Source organism: Ornithodoros turicata, unplaced genomic scaffold, assembly GCF_037126465.1.
Source record: "Ornithodoros turicata isolate Travis unplaced genomic scaffold, ASM3712646v1 ctg00000968.1, whole genome shotgun sequence".
In the NCBI taxonomy this organism is placed as follows: Eukaryota; Metazoa; Arthropoda; class Arachnida; order Ixodida; family Argasidae; genus Ornithodoros; species Ornithodoros turicata.
The window spans coordinates 445,088-464,524 of record NW_026999431.1 but is presented as its reverse complement, the minus strand read 5'-3'; the positions used below and the strand labels follow the sequence as shown (position 1 = coordinate 464,524).

The 19,437-nt window shown below is 47.1% G+C and overlaps 1 protein-coding gene across 1 annotated transcript; it reads right to left on the bottom strand.

Annotated features, from left to right (window-relative positions):
* Positions 1-2,182: 2,182 nt before the first annotated feature.
* On the bottom strand, positions 2,183-4,487 carry LOC135376003 (uncharacterized). Its single transcript, XM_064608625.1, has 2 exons — positions 3,698-4,487; positions 2,183-3,624 (listed from the first exon to the last, which is right to left on the bottom strand). Exons 1-2 carry the CDS (start codon positions 4,485-4,487, stop codon positions 2,183-2,185), a joined length of 2,232 nt encoding a protein of 743 aa, XP_064464695.1.
* Positions 4,488-19,437: the final 14,950 nt, after the last annotated feature.

The following is a 19,437-nucleotide window of genomic DNA, read 5'->3' as shown; positions in this document are numbered from 1 at the left end:
ATCGATAGAAAAAAAGCTACCGGGACGAAAAGTGGCCAGGGTAAGAAGAAGCAGAGGGAACCATAATAGAAAGTTGCCACTGGGAGTTGAACCCTGTTTGTTGGATTCATCGCAAAGCAATGATCGATAGAAAAAAGCTACCGGGACGAAAAGTGGCCAGGGTAAGAAGAAGCAGAGGGAACCATAATAGAAAGTTGCCACTGGGAGTTGAACCCTGTTTGTTGGATTCATCGCAAAGCAATGATCGATAGAAAAAAGCTACCGGGACGAAAAGTGGCCAGGGTAAGAAGAAGCAGAGGGAACCATAATAGAAAGTTGCCACTGGGAGTTGAACCCTGTTTGTTGGATTCATCGCAAAGCAATGATCGATAGAAAAAAGCTACCGGGACGAAAAGTGGCCAGGGTAAGAAGAAGCAGAGGGAACCATAATAGAAAGTTGCCACTGGGAGTTGAACCCTGTTTGTTGGATTCATCGCAAAGCAATGATCGATAGAAAAAAGCTACCGGGACGAAAAGTGGCCAGGGTAAGAAGAAGCAGAGGGAACCATAATAGAAAGTTGCCACTGGGAGTTGAACCCTGTTTGTTGGATTCATCGCAAAGCAATGATCGATAGAAAAAAGCTACCGGGACGAAAAGTGGCCAGGGTAAGAAGAAGCAGAGGGAACCATAATAGAAAGTTGCCACTGGGAGTTGAACCCTGTTTGTTGGATTCATCGCAAAGCAATGATCGATAGAAAAAAGCTACCGGGACGAAAAGTGGCCAGGGTAAGAAGAAGCAGAGGGAACCATAATAGAAAGTTGCCACTGGGAGTTGAACCCTGTTTGTTGGATTCATCGCAAAGCAATGATCGATAGAAAAAAGCTACCGGACGAAAAGTGGCCAGGGTAAGAAGAAGCAGAGGGAACCATAATAGAAAGTTGCCACTGGGAGTTGAACCCTGTTTGTTGGATTCATCGCAAAGCAATGATCGATAGAAAAAAGCTACCGGGACGAAAAGTGGCCAGGGTAAGAAGAAGCAGAGGGAACCATAATAGAAAGTTGCCACTGGGAGTTGAACCCTGTTTGTTGGATTCATCGCAAAGCAATGATCGATAGAAAAAAAGCTACCGGGACGAAAAGTGGCCAGGGTAAGAAGCAGCAGAGGGAACCATAATAGAAAGTTGCCACTGGGAGTTGAACCCTGTTTGTTGGATTCATCGCAAAGCAATGATCGATAGAAAAAAGCTACCGGGACGAAAAGTGGCCAGGGTAAGAAGAAGCAGAGGGAAGCATAATAGAAAGTTGCCACTGGGAGTTGAACCCTGTTTGTTGGATTCATCGCAAAGCAATGATCGATAGAAAAAAGCTACCGGGACGAAAAGTGGCCACACTCTTAATTTTTTACACCCTTTAGGGTGTAATCCGGGTGTAATTGGGGTGTAAACCTATTTTTACTCCCAAATTACACCAGCTCGAAGAAACACCCTCGGATGAGGGGTGTTAAATGGGTGTAATAATAACTTAACACCTTATTTACAACATCCATTCAGCTTGGGTGTAAAAGAGGCGTGAAATGGGTGCAGCGGCCATAGAGTTTTGTACATGAACTGTATTTTTTTTAACACAATGATATGCTTCATGCTCCTTACAGATGCATACAATGGGGCACCTCGCTAGAAATTTTGCCTCTACATTGTACTGCTTGTAACATGCTTGTCTGAAATTTGAGTTTCAGGCTTCAAAGCGTTCGCGCAGCCTCTGTCAACAGTCATTGCAAGTAATATGCAACAGACAGGTCAGGAGAAATCAACTCTGCCTGTTCATTACTCACTACCTGCGGCACACTGCAAAATACTGCGAAATCGTGAAACCCAAATGACAGACAAGTATGTCACAAGCAGTACATGTCCAGCTCAGCGAAAAAGCCAGAGGAGTAGCAGCTGATTGGAAAAGAAGTTTCCACACACTGTATACCGTAGCACAAGCCCATACCACCCACCACACCATCACTTCCGTGAGCAGTTAGTGAAAGCTGTTTGCATGAACGTACCAAAGGGTGACACAGACTATGAAGTGATGGCACCAATTTTATAATGACACATGCATTGCACTTCATAACAACACGTATATATACACTGCACACACCACATACACACTAACTGTAACTGCACAAGGTCACAACTGTTACAACCACATCAAGATCACAGCAGTGCTTGTCGTGGGTTTACTACGTCCCTGTGTTCTTTCCTGTGGACAGTTTGTAGGTCAGAAAGGAAGTCAGAAAGTCTGTCTGTCACCATTGCTTCCTGACTGCGACTCACCACGTAAGCAAATAAGTGTGTGTCGAACTCCTCCGTGACAAGCCGCCTTAGAAAGAGAGTGACACGGCGGTTGACAGCATAAATGCCACACACCTCATAAAAATCTGGCAAGTCATCTTCTTGGAGTTGTGTCACTACACAGCCCGTGGTGTATGTTCTGGCATTCACTGTCACACTTTTCATGGAACAAATGTGCTGTTCCTGACCACTGCTGCTTGCAAGATATAACCTAAGTGGCTCAGGTGCATGCTCCAGAACAACAGTCTTGCTGGCGACGGTGGTTATGGCATCCTCCAAAGTGTGTTGTGTCCACACAAACATCTGATACAACTGGTGCCTGTGTGCAAGAGAAAAAGCAATGTTCTTGAAGTTTTTTATTTTCCTGGCAACATCCTTGAAGTACTGGTGCTTGGCTTCGTATCGCATCGACCATAATGCAACCAGTGGCCCATACTTGTAGATGAAGGATGGATAGTGCAGGAGATAATGCATCTTGCACGGCACTTTAACACCAGGAAAAACAGATTCAAATTCTTGTCTGAACAATACGATGCGACGATACAAATAGGGGATGTGGTCAACAGGAATGTCTCTGCACATTAGGAGGTCGACTACCTCCCTGAGGAGAAGGTAGATTTTCCATGCCCGATTTTCTGAGGACACACATTCACCAATATAGAGCGCCAGGTGCCTAAGAAAGCTAAACTTCTGCGACGCGCTGCCTCTCAGTGTGCCCTTGCCTACCAGTGCAGTTCGAGCAACTGGTTCTGGTTTGTTCTTTGCGTCGCATGGGTCATACGCAAAAGTTTCGATGCACTTGTTCAATGTCTCTAAGGTGAAACACTTGTCTTGAATAACAAGTCTAAAGAGCACATGTTTCAAGACAAAGGGTATGACCCCTTCATGAAGATCATGCATTAGATCGGGAGGTAGGTGTTCTGTTGGCTCAAAACCTTCAAACGTCAGTGCACACTGTGACTTCACACCATACAATGACAGTGCTGGGAGGCCATTCTCCAGCATTTCGAGGTGATACTTGTGACCCTGTGGAGAGCGCAAAACAAAGTCTCTCTCACTGTGTTTCACAGACAGTTCACGATGTACAGCCATGCAAAAGCGGCACACACGGCCATGACTGAAGCCGCAAGAGAAGCCTCCTGCGCGATGGCTTGATAAATTATCTCCTGTAAGGCACAGCACTGATCCGGTGTATTTTGTAGAGTCAATGACGATGCCTTCCGTCTCCAACTCCACAATCTCTTTCACAAGCGCTTCCAAGATGCGGTGAAGGCCATACTGCTCTACAGCCTTTTCCTTGACGACTAATGCAAGGTGTATGTGCTGAAGAAGTGATCTGCACTCGGGAGGAACGTTGAGGACAGAATAATAAACCACCATTAGCTTGTGTTTCCCCCTTTTTTGCAGCTAATGGATCGCAAGGTTCAAACTCATCTGTGTAGAGTTGGATACACAGCTTGCTTGTATCCCCCTGAAAGTACTTGTGATCCCTGAATGCGGACCCATCGGAAACTGAAGCTAGGCGGCCCTCTTCAGCTCTCTGTCCACTTCTAAAAGAGGCATTAGGGGACTGCAGGTACTTCTTTAAGACCTTCAGAATGCTGATGTACTGATAGGTTACGGCCTTTCCATTTGGCTTTTTATCCAACACAATTGTTGTGGGAGTTACATAGGGCAGCGTGCTTTGCCAATATTGTTCCCGGCCTGACTTCGTCTGGAGTGCAGGAAGTTCTTTTATAACATCTTGAACGAGTGCCCCACTTGGCATGTCTGAAGACTGCTGCACAAACTGTTGTAGGTACAGTATAATGTCATTTGCGATCTCACTCACTGTTGCCTCAGGCAGCCTCATTCCCTCTTTCCATTTCAAAAAAAGCAAGCTCATGCTTTTTACAGGATCAGGCATAGGTGAAAACTCTTGCATTTCAGTCACTTGAGACTCTCCGAAAGTTTCATTCAGCTCCCCAGAAACTTCATTTGCGTCACTTTCCACATTCACATTTTGAGAGTGATCAACGCCATGGTCAGCACTTTCCATGAGCTGTTGACCACCTTCATCATGAACGTCCTGAGACGTGCTCGCTGCTGGGTCTTCATCTTTTAGGAGACCATTGTGCCTGTTAGAGACGTGCCTTCGATAAGCAGCATATGACTTATGTGTGGACATACACCAGTGTGGACATACACCTTATGTGTGGACATACACCAGTTCCTCTCGTGGGCGTGCGACGAGCCTATGTGGCGAAAGAGGGACTTCAAGGTCAGTGACCTCCACCGACACCGTGGACAGGGAAAGTGTTGCGGTCTCGGCATCTGGGGAGACAAGAGAACAGCATATTTGACATTAATGAAATTGATTCAGAAACGACACAGGAAAAACAGTATCACGTAGAATATTCACTAGCAACTGGCCGCACTTTCTGAAAGATGTGCTTGCGCAGTAAGAAAACATATAAAAGAACAAATGACGTACTTAGATGGATAGAAATCCAGCGAATCGGTAGAGAAGTATGAAGGGAGCTGCCGATATTTCGAACAGACTCTCTGCATGGTTCGAAATATCAGCGGCTCCTGTCCCGAGGCAACTTCCTTCATAAATAATGTACTTGCTATGCTTTACTATGCGTAACTGGCCTGGAAACATTGTGCAGTACTATTCTAGAGCAGAACTACATGCACTAAGGCAGACATATGGCAAGCATACATCGGACGAAAGTGCCTCCATCGTTCCCCTCAATGGAAACCAAAAGTTTGATTTTGGAGAGAAGGTTTTCAATGCTCGACTAATCAACACCTTAAATGCATGGCTTGGCCATTCCTCAAGTCGAGTAAGATAAGGCGTCCACCCTCTGGCAGTTGCCAAGGTCGTGCCATATAAATGGGAGCAGTAGGTTCGAATCCCACCACCGGCTGTGCTGTCTGGGGGTTTTTCCTCAGGCTTTGCTGACTAATGTCAGCACAGTTTATCTGTATTGTTTAGTTATATATTGTTAACTATATTACATATTATATATATATAGTGTATGTATCTTATTTCGTAGCACATAAAATTATGAGTCATTTGGCTGCGCGACGTTCCTATTCCCATTGCGTTAGCCTGGACGACCCCAAATAAGCAAAAGACAAAAAAAATTAAGGAGGAATATCAGCCCCACCCTATCAAGAAAAGCCGTTGGCTCCTCCTTCATCGAAATATATAGGTTAGGTTGACTTGAGAAATGGCGACGCATATGAAAAAAATATCAGCGCTTACCACGCAATATGAAACACTCAGACAAGTCAGACTATGACAATCATAAACAGACACATGGAAACTAGGCTAGCATTTCTACTCATAAAATGACGCAAATGCAAGGAAGCCAGGTGTGACGTCCATGACGGACCAGCCTGAGTTTGGGCACATCAACAAGGGGCGGTACGGCTTCCACTCAACTCTTTTGTGTAGTGCCTTGTTGGGGTTGAGTGTTCGTGTGTATGAGTCGTTCCTGTTTCCCTCAGTCTCATGGACAGTGGCGTCAGTACGCGTCACCCAGTGCGGGGCCTCTATGCGCCACCCCCCTCCACCAATAGAGAGTTTTAGTGTATCCTACGCTATCGCCTTTGCGTACGTAGGGGATAGCGTAGTGCACGAAGCTCTCTTTATGTTTTGCGCGTGCGCATAACCACCAACGCTATTCCTTACGTACGCAAAGGCGATAGCGTACGATCCACTAAAACTCACTATTAACGGATCCCTTTCCGTACCAGGCGATTCACGATGAATAAACATATTACACTACACTCAGAAAAAAAAAAAAAAGATAATGTGCCTCGTAAAAGGCTCCTCATGTTTTTGGCGTCATCGTGCGAACGGGAGGAAGCGGCAGTATTGGTGCGGCGCGTTGTCACTATGTTCCCAACTTGCATACTTCCTTCATAACAAGGAAAAATCTCACCGTGGTGTGCCGATTATCTGTGCTGCCAGAAGGCTTCGTTTCTCAGTTACTGCAGTCCGGACGTTCGGCACAACTTTCGGAACCGGCCGGCATTGAACAAGGAGCAAGTTCACAACTATCTGTCGGAAAGTGCATGCGCAAAGAGATTACGACCAGCGTAAAGGCGTAAAGGAAGCCCGCTCTTGTATTGTTTGTCTCAGAAATGTACAACAGAAATAAGATAGGCTTGAGACAGTGAAACTAGAATTGTTCCTGATTATTCTGCATAAATCAGATGCTCAGATACACGAGCCACGACGACGAGCCGCCGTTTCGCGGCTTGCGGATCCAATCCAATCCAAGCCCCATAGTTTGTGTGTTTGGCCAGCGCTGGTTTGGCGGTTGACATGTGACTCCGCGTTTTGGAACCAGTGAGGCTAAGCCGCTAAGCTTGTGGTATTGGTTACACTAACAGCGGCAAATATTGTTCGCAAAGGTGTTTCGACATCCAGCACATAATGTCGACGCTGGCATGCCTTGTGGAGGTGGAAGGATCAGAGTTGAAACGCAAGTTTCAGTTCAACGACGCCCATGTCGTCACACTCACGAGGTTGAAAGACACTGTAAAACAGTGCAGTTTGCTGAGCGAGAATTTGTCATGCACGGGAGCGACTGCGACATTCAAGGTATTCCCTTTCTGCCCTGTCACTGTTACCTGCTGTGTGTTCGCGAGTATCGTGAGGTACAAACGAGGGAACTGAGCCGGTGACGAGAGCCCGGCGTCTCCGTAGCGTCCCTCGGGCATATAGCGGCGAATGCCAAGTTTTGCAACCTTTTATGATCGCATAAAGACTTGCTCATACACAGTATGTTGTTAATTAGCATTGTTAGCGACGACGGTGCGGCATTTTTCGAGTCTGAAGTCTGAATGCTCCTTTTCTCAGAGCGCGTTCCGGACAAAAGGGCCCACAACCCGTGCGCTGCTTAAAGGAAAATATCTACTGTAGGCGCAACACTACCGTACATTTGAATTTGATGTGTGTGGAACAGCGCACACGTACCACAATTATGTTTTGATGACTAGCTTGAAGGGACTGACATTTGCCCGTGAAATAAAGTGGTGTTATCTTCGGCTTTTGTCCTGTGCTATAGCGCTACTTTTGACTACCAAGCCGTCTACCCTTGCTTTTATTAACCTGCAGCGGTGATAGGTGCAAGATATAGCTCTACCCCGCAGGGGCGTCTGCCCTTGCAGGCGTTTGGTGGGTTGCGACACCACGGACCCGAGCACAAGTGGTTTGGAGCCACCCACGTGACGGCTGTGCGTGGCTTAGCCGTAACCGGGGAAAAGGAGGTCCTGGTGGCTGAGCTAATGCTGAGGTTTTGGACTGTTATGGCCCCTCAGTGGAGGCAACACTCCACTTTGGCTCCCGCTTCTCGCAGACGGTACCTTCGGAGTGACCCGACCGGGGGAAATCAGCCAGTTGCCTTTTCCTAACTTCCTCAATTCTTTTACTTTCCTGTCGCCTTTGCCTGTCCTAGTTTCTACCTTTTCCTGATTTCCGCTCATTCCAGGCAGCGAGGGTTAACCTTGTGCATCGAATCACCCTTGGTTACGCTGCATAGGGTTATAGCAGCGGTGTACGGCTAACGTGTCAACCATTTATCACGTTCCCTCGTTGGGCTCGGTGGTGGGCGGCCGGCACCACTGCCGAAACAATCTGCAATCATATGGGTTCAAAGAAAATTCAAGCTTCTGATCGTCCTCCTAAGCGTGGACGCACCGAAGAAATCTCTGTAGGGCTTGTCAAACCCCAACACTCATTCCCAAAGTTTCTAGTCATACACTCTGAAAACACACAAACCACTGTGGGCAGCATATCCCCTTTCATCGTTGGTAAAGTACTGAGCAACGCTGTAGGCCCAAAATACAAAGCAAGGAAATTGTCTTCTGGAGACCTGTTGGTGGAAGTCCAGGATATCATCCAAAGTACAAACCTCTTGAAAATGACCACCATCATGGATATTCCGATAACAGTCACAGCTCACCGCTTCCTGAACACTACTCGAGGCGTAATATCCTCCAACGAAATGTTAAACATATCTGACAATGATATTCTTGAAGGGTTCCAGGACCAGAATGTAACCTCTGTACGCAGAATCATGATCCGTCGAGATGGAAATGAAATCCCCACCAAGCACCTTGTTCTAACTTTTGAGTCAACTGTTCTACCGGAAACACTGATAGCCAGTTATATCGTATGTAGAGTGCGACCGTACATACCAAATCCGAGACGATGTTTCCACTGCCAGCGTTTCGGACACAGCTCACAGGTATGCCGTGGGAAGCTGACATGTGCGAAATGTTCCGAACCAGATCACAGTAATGACACCTGCGAACACCAGAAAGTACAGTGTATCAATTGTAAAGGACAACACCCAGCATACTCACGCTCTTGCCCGCAGTAGAAACTTGAGAAGGAAATTGTAACACTGAAAATCAAAGAGAACATTTCTTTCCCTGAAGCTCGAAGAAGGGTATCCTTCTTCAAGAATACCCCTTATGCTCAGGCTGTGCGCCAGGGGGCAACAGCAGGCCTGAGTACATCACCCACAGTGACTCCCCGAGAGTCCAGTGGGACACCAGTTGCCCCCCAGGCGCGGACATGTTCCGTGCCAGCCAGAGAACCACAGCGACCAGGAAACCCGCCTGATCGATCCCCCTTCGGTTGTGTGCCAACGGAGGAGGCTATGGAGACCAGTCCCAGCACGTCTGGGCACACAGGCACACAACATAACACTAACATAACTCTGACACCGAAAGAACCACGACAAATACCTGAAAAAGGAAGGAAACCACGAATTACAGGACCCAAAAAGGACAGTTCAACATAGCATGCAAAACAGAACTTTCAGATTTAAACATCTATTACTTTCATGTATGATGACTGTTTCCATTCTACAGCGGAACTGTCGTGGTGCCATACATAACTATGATGATATCTGCTACTTATTAGACAGACATCGACCACATTTGTTCTCCTTGCAGGAAACAATGCTGAGTAAAAGACAAACAACACTGTTCAAACATTACACAACCTTCCGCAAGGACAAGGACAACAACTCTGGAGGAGGTGTAGCTATAATAGCGAACTCTGGTGTAATCGTCAAAGAAGTTAAACTAAACACTCCCCTAGAAGCTGTAGCTGTTAGGGCGCAGCTCAAGACTCTAACCAGTGTTGTATCCCTGTACATGGCACCAAATAGCCATCCTACATTTTGTGATCTTGTCAATTTACTCAAACAGCTGCCAAAACCGTTCCTCGTATTGGGAGATCTTAATGCTCACCACCAACTCTGGGGAAGTGAGCGAACAAATGCACGTGGGAAATTAATTGAACAACTTTTAGACACCACAGACATTTCTTTCTTGAATGATGGTAGTCCAACGTATTACAGCTCAACACACAGGAACTTTTCTTGTATTGATCTATCACTTGCATCTCCAGGGCTGTCGCTAGACTATACCTGGAATGCCATCCAAAATACGTATGGCAGCGATCACTTTCCGGTTCTTCTGGAGACGAGAGTGAGTCCTCCAACTCTACAGGGGTACGTCCTCCACGATGGAAGCTGTCAGAGGCGAACTAGCCAGCCTTCAGAGAGCATGCCATAATCAATCGTGACATGACAAAACACTTACCGGTAGACCAAGAAAACCATACTATCACAAAGGTTATCCTCGACGCAGCTATAACAGCCATCCCACAAACCAGTGGGATGATAAGACTCCGGCCAAAGCCTTGGTGGAATGAGGAATGTCGTAAAACGCGGCAGGCTCAGAACAAGGCGTGGAACGTTTTCAAACGCTATCCAACACTGGACAATCTGATATCGTTCAAAAGGGCAAAAGCGAAAGCTAGATACACTAGAAAGCAAGCTAGGAAATCTTCATGGCAGAAGTATGTCTCAGGTATAAACAGCCAGACTCCTGCAAAAGCTGTTTGGGAGAAAATACGAAAAATGGATGGTGAAAATCGGGCTTTCACTGTTCCACTTCTTACGGCAAATAATTCATGCAGCACTTCACTAAAAGGTCAAGCAGATCTTTTGGGTAAACACTTTTCTGAAGTGTCAAGCTTTGCTGGGTACTCGACAATTTTATAAGGCACAAAGAAAAATCCGAGCGAAAGAAACTCTTAGCGTCCAATGATAGGGCTGAATACAACTGCGAGTTCACGATGCACGAATTGGAAAGTGTGCTATCCAAACACACGGCAGTAGGCCCAGATAGTATCCATTACAGTATGATACAAAATCTTCCCAGTTCCTCCCTTCAGTCATTGCTTGGTTTCTTTAACAAAATTTGGAAGGAGGGCATAATACTCAAAGATTGGAAAACTGCTATCGTCATACCGATCCTTAAACCCAATAAGGACCGATGTCGCGCAGAAAATTACCGCCCAATAACACTGACAAGTTGTCTCTGCAAAACATTTGAGCGACTTGTCAACAACCGATTAGTCTACATCTTAGAAATTACACAGAAAATAGATCGTTTCCAATGTGGGTTTCGACGTCACAGATCAACACTCGATCACTTAACACGACTGGAAACACATATTAGAGAAGCTCATGTGAGTAAACAATATTGCTTATCTGTATTTTTTGATCTTATGAAGGCTTACGACACAACATGGAGATACGGAATCCTTCAAGACCTTATAAATAGTGGAATAGGAGGTAACATGTTCCGATGCATTCAAGACTTCCTTTCTCAACGAACGTTTCGTGTTCGCCTTGGAAACACACTCCCAGATGTGTATGTGCAAGAAAACGGAGTCCCTCAAGGAAGTGTATTGAGTGTCACACTTTTTGCACTCAAGATTAACTCAGTCGCCAGCATTATTGCCTCCACGATTCATTACTCCTTGTACGGATGACTTACAGATAAGCTTTGCTTCCTGTAATCTTGCTATATGTGAACGGCAGGTGCAGATTACCATGAATCGTTTGACTAAATGGGCGGAGGAGAACGGCTTTAAGTTATCCACTGAGAAAACTGCCTGTGTTTGCTTTTCGCGCAAACGTGGTGTGCATCCTGAACCCAATCTTTCTCTTCGCGGAGAGAGGATACCGGTTTAACCTCAGTATAAGTTCCTTGGCTTAATATTTAACTCAAAGCTAACATTTGGACCACACATTCGTGACTTGAAAATACGTACACAGAAATCATCAAATATTCTCAAAGTTCTTTCTCACAAGACATGGGGTACCGATAGAGCATGCTTACTCCGCGTATATCAATCTTTGATACGGTCCAAGATAGATTATGGAAGTATCGTCTATGGGTCAGCTCGACCATCCACACTCAAGTGCATTGATCCTGTTCACCACTCGGCTATCAGGATGGTAACAGGGGCATATCGCACGTCTCCAGTCCAAAGTTTATATGTCGAATGCTTTGAACCGTCTTTAACACTTCGAAGGAAGTTTTTAACTCTATCTTATGTCCAAAAGTTTTTATCGCTGTCAGATCATCCTTGTCATTCCATCTTTGAAAACAATCACAGAAGGGCCTTGTTCCAAAGTAAAACAAGGTCCATCCCAACTATTGCAGTTCGAGCTAAAAGTATAGCTGAGGAATTTGGGTTGGAGCTCACACCAGAACACATTCTTTCACACAGGGATGACTTTGCTCCATGGAAGTAAAAGGAGATCAGGTGTAACTTTGAGCTGGGCAAATACGACAAGAAACTTACGTCTTCCTTTGTCATTAAAGCAGAGTTCCTGGAAATAAAGAACGCTTATAGAGGTTTTGCAGAATTCTATACAGATGGCTCTAAGTCACCTTACCGCGTTGCTGCAGCACCAGTGACAGAGACAGGTCACGTGAGCTCTGTCAAGATTAATCCCCAAGCCAGCATATACACTGCAGAGATACACGGAGTGCTGCTTGCACTTGAATGCATAGAAAAAGGAAAGGAGAAAAGGGCAGTCATCTATACAGACTCCAAAAGTTTGATGATGGCAATCAAAACAAAACAACCAGCTAAAAATGCACTTTTTCACCATCTTTTGTTGTGTATCCAAAGACTTATTCAGAAAGGATATATTATACACTTCTGTTGGGTACCAAGCCATGTTGGTATCTCAGGGAACGAGCTTGCGGATGCTACGGCGAAAGGAGCGGAAACTGAGGTGCAAATTATGGCTATACCATTCCAGGATCACCGAACAGTGCTTAAGAGAGCCATGCTATCGTTGTGGCAGGAGAGCTGGAATAGAGAAACAAAGAACAAGTTACACATGATTAAACCAGCAGTTAATGAATGGGGTAGCAGTCACAACAAAAACAAATTTGATGAAGTTACATTTGCAAGACTTCGGATTGGACATACCAACATGACACATCGTCACTTACTGTTAGGTGAAAGGCACCCAGAATACCATCATTGTTTTGAACCTTTGACAGTAATATATATTCTTCTGACATGTCCTCCGGCTATTTTTTTCCTTGTATACTTCACTGGCTTTGCACTGGGCTTTCAGTGATTGAGTTATCTCACCCTGACGGGAGGAATCACGTGTTACGTGACCTTCTGACTCAATCCACTCAAACGTTGCCTGCCTGCGTACTGTTGATCAGGCCCAACGAGGCCGAAACAGCTATCCAGTACTGGCATGGCGACGTTTGAGTTACAAACATATGCTGTACGTGCAGCCAAAGAGCTCCGGCTATTTTTTTTCCTTGTATACTTCACTGGCTTTGCACTGGGCTTTCAGTGATTGAGTTATCTCACCCTGACGGGAGGAATCACGTGTTACGTGACCTTCTGACTCAATCCACTCAAACGTTGCCTGCCTGCGTACTGTTGATCAGGCCCAACGAGGCCGAAACAGCTATCCAGTACTGGCATGGCGACGTTTGAGTTACAAACATATGCTGTACGTGCAGCCAAAGAGCTCCGGCTATTTTTTTTCCTTGTAGACTCACTCATCGTTCATCATTATCAAATAGCCGAATCGCTGTAGGCCTGCGGCGACAGCACTCCACATACCCAAATAATGACTGTTCACGGATGATATGTAAAGGCAGCCCGGCTCTCACTGCCTGGAAAATACCCGTGCTCCCAACATCTGTGCCACCAAAGGCCAGCCGACACCGGCGAATCCAAATTTGGAAGTTAATTTACGAAATCGGCAATGCTAGTTGCTTCCGCTCTTCACGGACGACCAGCAACTGCTCCAGGTGCCTTATGGTGGCCCAATCAACTGCTGGGATTCTCAATGTTACTGAATTACCGCTGAACAGGCAACGGTTCTAGGAACTGCACGGTGGCCCATACGACAGTCGATGGTCGATACGATACTCTGCTCCACAGCAAAAGAGGAACACGACAACGCCTGAAGCAGTGCCCTGCGGTTTCACAAATCCCGCAAGACGGGCAACCGACAGAGTGAGAGATGTGAGAAAGGTGTAGTACCTCACGAAGAGGAAGAACATCGTGTGTATTGGCATCGACGCGGAAGACCAGTCGTATCGGCAACTACAGGATGGGACAAGCGAAAGCGTGCTGTACACATCTCGGCTGAAAAATAGTACTGCCATCACCCTACAAACGTAGAGAAGGATCAACAAGTGCACAACACAACTACACAACACAAAATACCCGTGTTCCCAACATTTGTGCCACCAAAGGCCGGCCACAAGGAAGACCAGTCACAAGGACTGGCTCCTAAGAATGTGTATTGTCATCAAGCAAGTAAGAGGAAGAGCCTTGTATCGCCAACTGTAGGATGGAACAAGCGTTAGCTTGCCCACATCACGCAGGAAGAGCCTTGCGGTCCAGTAACTGTTACCGCGGCGATCACCGCAAACACGAAATTCGGGCCCCGCGACTGTTTCGTATCATCAGCGCTAGTCATCCAACTTTGCTGGTGTGGCGCATGGGTTTAGAATAAAAATATATCACGCTGCTGCTCCCCTAGCGGAACGCGATGACGACGACGACGACGCCTGAGTTAACTGTTGCCGGTTGCACTATAGTGTGAAACATTCTTTGGGGCAAACCCTTATGCCCTCAGCCGAGAGGACAGGTATGCGTGTCGGACACGAACAAATGGCTTGGATTAATCGAAGGATGCCATCACAAATGCGGCATAGTCACTATTAATCTAACGGATGGCATCGCGCAGACTGATTCTGTGAAGGTCTGAGGAGCTGCCGGGGACGGAACATGCTTGGCAAGGATGTAACACCTTCTCCAAATGAGGTGAAACGCGTAACACAAGAGTTGTAGCTAAGATCTTATAATCGCTCATCAGTAAAGTAATCTGACGATAAGCATCTGGATCCAGTTTTCGAGACTTGTCTTTCCACGGGAGGACAACACCAACCCGCATGCTAGGGCATAGCAACCCCTGAGCTAAGCAGATGTGAAAAACCGGAGTCATGCAAGAATCTATTACTCTCTAGAAGCACTTTTAGAACTCAACTGGGAGGCCGTCAATGCCGGGGTATTTTTCCGCCCGTTATTGAGGAGAGTGGCACAAGAACTTTATTTTGCGTGAGCCGCCCTGAGCCAAAATGCTGCATTTGTTACGCCGGCAGTGGACACTTTTGTCTGACAACAGGCTCGACGTGAGGTGACCCTTGATAATGGGCCGCGCAGGGGCGCTGACGAGCATTGTGCAGAGAGTCCAAGGTATATCTAAACTGGTAGCGAAAACTAGTGAAAATAACAAATCAGACCCATCGGCGAGGCTACCATCGTGAGGCCCGCGCGATCCTGGATGTTGGTAGGACACGTACTGTCGTAAACAAAAAAACTTTGCAACATACGCAGTGCCTTTGTGTGTACTAATAGGTTATTCATAATTTCAATATAGAAAAAGCTTTCTGCTGCCCCACTCGTACAAGTATACGGAGTCATCTACCACCCGAATACATTTCCGTATCCTGCTCCTTTGCGCATGTGTCACAGTGGGGTGTTTATACCTGTGGCGGCCCGTGGACGACGATGGTCTGCAGTTGAAGCGCTCTGGCCTGTCACCGCGGCAGCGATTTTCCAAATTAATTGCACCGTGCACTCTTAGAAATAGGTCTTCTATCGTGCCATCAAGAGCTGCCGTGTCTTCTAGATTCACGCTCAAGGCCGAAGTTTTAGACGACAGATGCCCACGTGACCCGGGAGAAAAGAAAATACCATTAAAAAAAGTCTTGCTTTTTTTTGGCACGTACGCCGTGTAGAAGACACGTTTATCACGTGACCAGGAATCGGACGTCGTGAAGTCTATTTCGTGTTGTCTAAATTTTTGCCGTGGTTTCTATTCGCTCGGAGTGATCTCCTGACCGGCGTCGAGGACCGGACTCACGTGAACTATGCGACGGGGCCAGACATGCTGGTGGCCCGGCACTGGTCACATCTCTTCTTCGATGCGTTGCCGCCAGCGTTTCCTTGCTTTGCTGATTCTGGGATTCTTTTACAGGTAAGACACCTCCGTATAATAAATTTTATTGCGATAACTATGCTGGCAGCACTACTATTGTAGTGGCTACCTGTTACTTCCCCACGCTTCTAACGAGCATTTGGAAGGTGCAGGTGCGAATGGAAGTGTCATGGCGGTCGTGACAAAGCGTCAACGAAAGTTATGTCGTGATGCTTGAGAAGTTGAGTAGTGAAGGTATCCGGGAGGACGCTAATGTGTTATCAGCTGTATCCGGTTTGTAGCTCTGTTAGAATTGCCTCTAAACGTGGACTTCACGAGCGCTACGCTAACGTTTGTGTATGGCGCAGGATGTTTTTGTCTTTTGGGGAATCGTTTCGACCATGGTTTGAGTAACCATTCTCTGTCTCAGCTGGCCGCAGTGGGTATGGACGTCACCAACGAAGACTTCACTAGAGTTCAACGTGCCGCCTGGAGGAAATGTGCGTGCGATTCATACCGAAGACTGACAGATATTAGCACAAGTGTTACCCGGAACATGCGTCCAATGCTAACACTCACCTGTCGACCATGACCGCATTCAGTAAGATATCTCTTTTGATCTCTCATACTTAGACTTGACACATACTTGGTACTGCTGTGGTACCAATGTACCATTTTTCTCCCCTTGCTGCCTCACCTATCATCGTTTTAGTATAAGCTATAGTTCGTACCCGTTCACTGTTGTCGATAGTGACTTTTATTACACTTAATGTTGTTCCTATCCACTTTGTAATGCGTCTTTGTCGTCGTTTACTTTGTCACAGTTGCGCCTTGAAGCAGAATTCCGATTCGAGGCCAGGATGGGAAGCATGGAGGAAACGCTGCATAACGGATGACAACTGCCATATCAACAGCCCCCACAAAGAAATGTAGAGCCGCTGAAATATGGTGATCATATGCCCTGAGCAACAAACAGGTCTGCATCCCAGCGAAACTTGTTTCGTAGCGAGTTTCAAGCTTGCAAATAGTTTCGCAGCAGCGGCGTCGAGCCGCGCCGTTTTGTGCAATCTGTAATATTTTGACTATGTGAGTTCTTATTCATTTTTATTTTCTCTGAGTCTGCATAGTTTGCAAGTCTAGTCAATATTCACTGTACTGCCACAATTTTTCAACTTTGTCGAAATAAAGTCGTCAATCCCCTGTGAAACAAATTCTGTTGACTGCAAGCCTGCCTGCCAAGCCTGCGCCGGGGGAGAGGGAAGCAGTAGCACGCGGGGAGGGGGAAACGGCCGGGAAAGGAGGAAACTGTGAAACATAAAACAGACGCCACTTTTGTGGCTTCTACGAGCGAAACCACGTGATGCGACGTCATTCCCCGCGCCACTCACCCTGAACGTGGCGGAAAAGACGAGTAGACGTCAGCCAGCGGCGAGGACACTCCAGAAGACCATACAGTGCTTGCTCACGGACAATGTAATGTGGCTACGAAGCCCTGCCCTGATAGCCCGAAATGTAGCTGCGTCTCCGAAGTCTGGGCCACGGAAAGCCAGCCGGCAACGACGGATCCAAATTTGAAAGTTGATCTCGGTAACGTGAAAGATATTTCCCGGAACAGCACCGCAAGCGGTACTGCCCCGTCGACCTTTTTATCGGCCGTACCAGTCAAAGACACGGCCCACCCAGGGGCGGACCGCGTTATCAAGGGGCCCTTCTCCAAATATGAAGGACCGGCTCCCTTTCGCCTCCCTCCACCGCGAAAGATCGAAAGATCAATACGCGGATTCGGAGGGAGACCAGAGCACGGTAACGTGTGTATTGTCATCAAGCAGGAGAGCTACCTATGGAGGTAGTCCCCTTTGGACAGACACTAACTTACCGTTACAGTCCTACAAGCTAGATAACAACACTCTCTAGGAGAGTTTGTTTTTCGTACTGACCATACCAAGCGAACAATCCAAACACGGGAGAGCCGCTGCAGAGTGTAGTACGGTCCTAGCGAGCTGCCTAGAATATGATTTGCCACTCACCCTGAACGTGGCGGAAAAGACGAGTAGACGTCAGCCAGCGGCGAGAGCACTCCACAAGACCATACAGTGCTTGCTCACGGACAATGTGGCTACGAAGCCCTGACCTGACAGCCTGAAATATAGCTGCGTCTCCGAAGTCTGGGCCACCGAAAGCCAGCCGGCAACGACGGATCCAAATTTGAAAGTTGATCTCGGTAATTAATAAAGCCAATTGTTTACGCTGAACGCGCGGAACAGGCAACGGTTCCAGGAACTGTACGGTGGCCCAGGCGGCAGTCGACAGCTGAAATATCTGGGTTACTGTGCGCCACAGCAAAAGAGGAACACGACAACGCCGGAAACATTGCTCTGCGGTTTCACACATCCCGCAAGACGGGCAACCATCAGAGCGAGAGATGTGAAAGCGGTGTAGTCGCTCGCGAAGAGGAAGAACGTTGTGGGCCAACTTCCACTGAAGACTGGTGCGGCGTGCATCTAGCCAGCCCGCAGTGATTCGACGCCAAGACAGCTTCGACGGCACCGAAGGAACTGGGGGACCAGACTCCAACTCCCGGATAGCTGTATAAAAATCGCTGACAGCCCATAACTGGAGGTCAGCGTCCGGAAGCTGGAGTCGCAAACGCCGCACAACATCAACACAAGCACTGTATTGATGAGGCAGGACTTCGGACCTAGGCCGAAACCTAGGGCTCTCAACGAACCACCTGGTAGCACATCCCAGAGAGTACTGCACTAATGCGCACGCTGGGTGTTCGGGAGTGTGCAATGCCTCGAAATAAACGCGCCACTGAAGTGCAAGACATTTGTCGAGCACCACCGGCAAGGCTAAGCCGCCCTGGTCACGTGTACGGTGCAAGCGGAATCTCGCGACCCACTCCACCGAACCGCCCCAGAGGAAACGGAACGCGTGCCTCGTGATGGCAGTACGGATTAGTGGTGGCGGCGTGGCAACGACTCCTAAAAACCACAAGCGACTGTAGTACCAGGCCAGTAGCAGATGAGCACGAAACGTGATGGGCAAATCAACAAACTTAAGCTGCCGCAGGACAGCTCTGCAACGGTTAAACGGTCTGTCACATATATTTAAAGGTATATGTATGTTTTGTATATAGCTGCTCTCCTTTGTGTATAGGCTTTGTACAGAACTGCTCTCCTTCGATTTTGTATATAGATTTTGTATATAGCTGTTTCCAGCATTAGTTCCGGATATTGTTTTGATCGCCGCCGTGTGTTCCGTGTCTTTGCTTTTGGCGCTGTAAGGTTTTTTTGGGTATTTCCGTTGTATCGTTTAAACACTCGTTAAACATCTAAGTGTTACCGCAGCGATCGCTGCAAACGCGAAATTCGAGTCCTGCGACTGCTGCATATCATTGGTGCCAGTTCTCTAACTTTGCCGGTGTGGCGGACGCGCTTAGAAAAAAAGTGTTTGAATCTGCTGTCTCCCTAGCGGTATGCGGTGATGACGACGCTTGAGCGTCGAAAACAGAAATACAAATATTGACTGTAGTCATATGAAGGGGTCCAATCCTAATGTGCCATCGTAACTGAACCAATCAATCAAATGTATTTTTCAAATAGAGTGCCAAACTCAAGATATAGGTAGGAGGCTTCCGCACCGTGCTGGGTACGGGGGGCACGACATGGCCAGCCGGCCACTGACCGATCCACGAAGATCATGACACTTCCATGGTCATTAAATAATGAAGTGTGATAACCGCAAAATATGCAGCTTGTGTTTTATCCA